Below are 5,979 nucleotides of genomic sequence, written 5' to 3' on the forward strand. Positions count from 1 at the left end.
TTAATATTAACAGTCCATTTATTGGACCCATACACAGTTAAAAAAAAGATTGGACCTCCACTCCATGGCCAGCTGTGGCGTCACCTGGAAGTAGTCTTGCTGGGCGGGACGACCGGGAACAACAAGATGGCGGAGAGTGAAGAGTTTCGGGTAGGCAAAAAGAAAAACACAGATTTTTGCCTTACTTATGTCAACATGACGACATGAAACGATACATTGTAACGTATAAACTGTTCGATGCATGACCACCCGAGCGTATAGGCTAGGAGGATAGGGCCTTGCCGGGCAGGAACGGGCACTTTCACAGCAGATAGTTTGCGGCTCTGTAGTTAGCCATAATGCTAACAGTTATGATAAGCCAGTCACTAATAGCTCCATTGTTAGCTCGCTACAACTAGCTAAAATCATTACTGAATTATATGTATTGTCTAAGTATGTAGGTGTTTAAAGCTGATAATTAGGTAATAACTGTATTATTGTTAATGACAGCATGTAGCTATCACGATGGTAAACAAAATTAGCCAAAATTAACGCTAGATATATTGTTGTCTAAACTGTACTTTTTAATGTGAATAACTCATTTCAAACATACAGATTAGTCATGTTTGTGGCTCCGTAGATCATGATTAGGTTGTTAATGTGTTGGTAATGTTAATGTTAAGGAACGCTGGAAGCCGTTATTTGGTGACCCAAAAATTCAATGTTTGGTGGATTGAATAAAATGTATGTAACGTCAGTATGCTAATTGGCACTTAAGTGAGTCACATAGCGTCACACTGTGGCTCAAGTGGCTAAACAGTACTTATAACTTGCAGTAATGTTGGGAAAGAAGTGGCCAAGCTCACAAACATTAGTTGCCTTGCTGAGTTTTGCAGAAGTAACAGCTGCTATGAATGCTAGTCAGATGCTAGCCATAGTCAGCTAAGCTAAGTGGCTGCTCCCGGTTCCTCCAGCAGCTGGGATTCACTGGCTTTTCTGATAAATAGTTGTATGCATTAGTCTTAACGAACGCCGGACATAATAAAACACAAACATGTTTAACATAAAAAAATATATATATTATTTTCTATCACGCAAGTAAAGCAGTAGATCACCATTTAGCTTAGAACAGGGGTGTCAAACTCAATTTCACACTGGGAAATGAGAATTACATCAAGGGCCAGACATGTATAGTTTTACACACCAAAGTCCAAAAAAGGCACAAACCTTTGACTGTATAATTGTACGTCTCCTATCCTACTTACGGTTTGGTCGACATGATAAAATCATAGACTGTTAATATTAGTAATATACAGTCTATGGATAAAAGCAGGAAGTGGCTTAGCTATTAAAGAATTTAGCCAAAAAGCAGGTGACCACACATGAAAACTCAATGGTTGTGGGGACATGCTGAGGCCCAAAGTGTGCAAATCTGCCAGATTCTGCTTTGAGTGTTGCATAATTAAAGTCTGTAGAACAGTTTCACGTATGTTTGTTGTGAACCTAAATTGATATGTGTCACACGGCTTAGAGTATGGACCAAAAACCTCAGGAACATGGTTCAGTTTTTCTAAGAGACTGATTGAAAGATTCAAGAATAACCACACCAAGGGGCTGTGTGGGTGTGTTTAAACACTACATCTGTATAATTGTGCTTTGTCATGTTTTTCCCCATGATTTTTTAATAATTTGTGATATCATCCTTAATATTTTAGATGCTTAAAGGTCACATATACTGAGGAATTGTAAGGAAAAAGGATATGCACATAAGGACAATCCAGCATGGAGCGTTATATCGAAGGGTCAGTAGGGTTTCTTCATTGTTTCATATTTTTCTGTAGGGGTTATTTTTTTAGGCACAATTTGAAAGCTTTTTTAAAAAGAATTTTTTTTGCAAATGAGGTAGTTTATGTTTTGTAAGTTAAAAGCAGTTGATCAGTGTCTGAATGTTGTCTTGACTGTTGTAATTTTGTATTTTTGTTCTTTTCAGAGCTGCGCAGTTAGGCTATGAATTACAACCACAGTAATTTTTGCTTTTTTTTCGAATCCCAATTATCAGTAACAAGTCGTTTCATTTATTAATCTCCACAATGACAGCAAATGTCAGGGAGCAATCTCTCCTCATGGTGGACAAAAGTAGTCATACGCAACAAAAATGGACACATCTAACCTGCGAAAGTCACATCTCTACAAGGCTACACTGCCTGGAAGGTAGGCCTGCACATTTCAGGGAAAAATATGAATACATTTTTTTTTTTTTACCTTAGAATTGATATCCCCATTCTCCGCCACAATTCTTTGTTTGCAAAATGTAATGTTAATTGCACATATGAACCGTGACAAAACCAAACAAATTGGCGGTACCAAACAATTTTTTTGGCACCTATATCACATTGGGCATCACAACAAGCCTTTAAACACAGAGGCATCAATGAAGAGAATAGAGAGTAATCTTACGCTTTACAACCTAATTTATACAATCTATGTTTAAAACTCACAGAAGACAGCAGTAGCGTTTGTTATGCAGTTGGCTTGTAAAATTTAATAAGAATCAGTCATTACAAATAAATAAATAAAAAATAAATAATGTTGTTTAAAAATTAAAGCGGTAAGAGGGGTGAATCAAGATTGCGATTTTTATAACGATTAATTGTGCAGACCTAGATGGAAGAAGGTGTCATTGGAAATATGATAATTTGTTCACACAGATTAATACATTGTGCTTTTGAATTTAACTATGTGCAAAAATGACCATTTTTCTACTCGCACATCTTTAAATTAATTTACAGAAATTAATGATTTGTGTATAAACTAACACAAGTAAAACAATTTTTGACATTTTAACTTAAGTGATACCGATATGTTGTTTAGCAAACATACAGGCGTAATCTGTAGTACATTCCCATATATTAGTTGAAAAACATAACAAAACTACCCCAACTGGCTCGTTCACATTAAATTGTCTATGGTCTGACCAAATTGTCATTGTTAATGTTGCACTGCATTAAGCTACACAGTACACTGTGGTTTCTGTAGGCAGGCAGTGTAACCAACAACGTCTTGTTTGGCCTGTGTAGTGGCTTCTTGTCAGATCGTCATTAGAATGAGTTAGTGCTCGGCTCTGGATTAGGGTTGGCAGTGGCGCCCAGTGCCTTCTTCATGTCTCGGTGTACCTATTTCTTCCATTGTATTACACAGGATGTCGAGGGCAATTTTACTTGTAAAGCACCTTTTTGTTTTTACGTAATCCCGAAATGCTTTACATTGAAAGCATACACATTTAAACAACGCATGAATAGAAATAAGAATACACAGCAAGACAATCAACAAAAACGAACAAGTGTAACTGTACGAGATCCTTCATACACACACACACACATGCACACGACCATACAAACAATAATTAAACAAATGCCTGCGAAAATAAAAAGGTTTTCAGTTTGCTTTTGAACGTGAAATGATGGACCACAGGTTTGAGAGTGTCCCAGCTCCAATTGTTACTGTGCTTTACACAACAACAAACAGGCGGCTTTGCATTCGCCGCTGCAGTCCACCGTTGCAAATCACAATCAAGGAGCTGTATCACCAGCGGTACTACAGGGTCATAAACCCCCCTGACCCTGATTTGGCGACCATAAAGGCCCTGCTGCCTTCTGACGTGAGAGGGGTAACTGTAGTGAACAATGTCCTCTTTGTCATCAGGAGTCAGTCCTGTAACACAGACTTCAGCCTGTTGACTGGTGGATCAGCCCTGTGGCACGACACCAAGACCAGTATGAATCTCCAGCAGCCAGCACCTCTTATCCCCCCAGTCCATCCAGATGTGCAAATGAAGCCCCTCCCCTTCTATGATGTGCTCGACGTCCTGATCAAGCCTTCAAGTCTAGGTCTGTGGTCTTTTCTTTTAGGGATGCACCCATCTGATACTAATATCGGATATCAAACTGATACTGACTCAAATGGTGGGACCAGGCATTAGTGGCAATGGGGTTGATAGATTCAATTTAGTTCTATGTTTATATGCTTATATATATTATACACTTGAATTGTAAGTGCATACTGTACATAGTATACTACATGTAATGTAAATATCCAAATTGTAACATGCCTTTGTCTTCATGCCTTTGTCTTCATATTCTTAATACAATCAGCCTTTGTGATGGCAGAAGGAATACAAATAACAATTTAAATGTAACGGTCTTCCTGGTGGAAGCAAGTCCTACAGGCTAGTGTAACAGCAGAAATGCAAACATTAAAGTTTTACCAAATAAATGGATAACGTAAATGTTTCAGTGCTTTCTAAGCTTAATTTGTTAGTTAATGTGGTTTCAAGTGAATTGATGACTTTTGGATTACTGCAGTGGAATCATTTGACCCTGTATGAATGCAGATTTACTGTTTGAAAATGTGAAATGTATGCTATATATAGGTCACAAATTACACTCTGTGAGCAGTGGTATTTAAGGTATTCCAAAGAGCAGCACTTTGTAATTAACTGTCGTCATTTGTGTTTTCAGGAGCGAGTCCTGCACAGAGGTACCACCAAGAAAAGTATTTCATCTTTGCCTTGACACCACAGCAAGTTCGTGAAGTATGCATATCTAGGTAGGACTAATTTGAGGAAAACTGAAAAACACATGCCCAAAATATATATGATAACTACGTTAAGTCTGTGTAACCGTGTTTGTCGACAGGGACTTTCTACCAGGTGGCAGAAGGGACTATATGGTTCAAATTCAACTGAGGTGAGAATGCTCAAAGTTTTCCGATCTGTAAATAATAGATCTTGCGATTCTTTGCAAATTAAGAAATGCACATCTTTTTTTTAAAGTGAGTATTATGGTTCAAACTCTTTAAAAAACACATTGAATAACTCCAAACCTTCCCTCATGAATATGTGAACACCTTTTGCCATCACAGGTTTCTTAAAAACACTACACATGTACTGTAAATGGGGGAAACGCTGGTTTAGAACATAGCACTATGATGGCTGTCATAACAGTTTTGCTAAACATAAATTGAACTTTACGTAATTAATTATTTGTCCGCTTTTTTTATTCTCTATGTATTCAGGCTCTCAAATTTTTCTTTGTGTTGTCAGGTTTTGCTTGTCAGAGACAAGTTGCCCTCAAGAGGATAACTACCCAAACAGTCTTTGTATAAAGGTCAACGGGAAACTTTTTCCTTTGCCAGTAAGTGCTGATTTTACTCCAGAACACTTTCAGTTAAAAGTCAATCCAAGTCATGTATTCTACCATAAAGACCTTAACAAATCATTTTATTCATGTAGGGTTATGCACCACCACCAAAAAACGGCGTAGAACAGAAGAGACCAGGAAGACCTTTAAACATCACCTCCCTTGTTCGACTCTCCTCTGCAGTACCCAATCAGATTTCCGTCACATGGGCACCTGAAATTGGGAAAGTAAGAACATATATGTCAATGGAACCTTTTCAGCTTTTGGTTTTTCCTTTTGCTTTTCCTATGCTCGAGGTGGTTGTCATATTTGGGCACTGTAACAGTGACTTCTCTGTAAAGGTTTTTGGATCATATTGTTTTTCAGACCTATTCTATGTCTGTGTACCTGGTGAGACAGCTGACATCACCACTGCTTCTGCAGAGGCTGAGGATGAAGGGCATCAGAAATCCAGACCACTCCAGAGCACTAAGTAACTACACAGAAAACCACTATGACTACATTTCAGTGATGCAGCTATATGTTGTACAGCAGCAGTTTTACCTGGAGGTAGTCACACTTGACTCAATGTCTTCACAAATCCAAAAATATTTACTTAAACTGAAAAGCACCGACGTATGTTTACATGTACACAAGAAACCTGGTTTCTCAGAAAAAACAGGTCATGCAGGTAATCAGACACTCTGTTTACATGCACTGTAGCAACGTGTTCTCTGGTTATTGAAAATCTACACTCACCGGCCACTTTATTAGGTACACCTGTCCAACTGCTCGTTAACACTTAATTTCTAAGCAGCCAATC

At 38.2% G+C, this 5,979-nt stretch overlaps 1 protein-coding gene across 2 annotated transcripts in view; it reads left to right on the forward strand.

Moving 5' to 3' along the window:
* Positions 1 to 37: 37 nt before the first annotated feature.
* Positions 38 to 5,979, forward strand: part of pias2 (protein inhibitor of activated STAT, 2) — a 14,380-nt gene continuing 8,438 nt past the window's right edge. Inside the window, exons 1-8 of one of the 2 annotated variants that reach the window (XM_034871039.1) lie at positions 38 to 150; positions 1,695 to 1,781; positions 3,682 to 3,866; positions 4,497 to 4,584; positions 4,674 to 4,724; positions 5,081 to 5,171; positions 5,270 to 5,404; positions 5,544 to 5,649. In XM_034871039.1, coding sequence (XP_034726930.1) covers positions 1,762 to 1,781; positions 3,682 to 3,866; positions 4,497 to 4,584; positions 4,674 to 4,724; positions 5,081 to 5,171; positions 5,270 to 5,404; positions 5,544 to 5,649 — 676 coding nt within the window. In that variant the 5' untranslated portion in view covers positions 38 to 150; positions 1,695 to 1,761. The remainder of the gene's footprint in view (positions 151 to 1,694; positions 1,782 to 3,681; positions 3,867 to 4,496; positions 4,585 to 4,673; positions 4,725 to 5,080; positions 5,172 to 5,269; positions 5,405 to 5,543; positions 5,650 to 5,979) is intronic. The other variant, XM_034871040.1, reaches the window with a different exon arrangement.

Source organism: Etheostoma cragini, chromosome 5 (genome assembly GCF_013103735.1).
Source record: "Etheostoma cragini isolate CJK2018 chromosome 5, CSU_Ecrag_1.0, whole genome shotgun sequence".
Taxonomy (NCBI): domain Eukaryota; kingdom Metazoa; phylum Chordata; class Actinopteri; order Perciformes; family Percidae; genus Etheostoma; species Etheostoma cragini.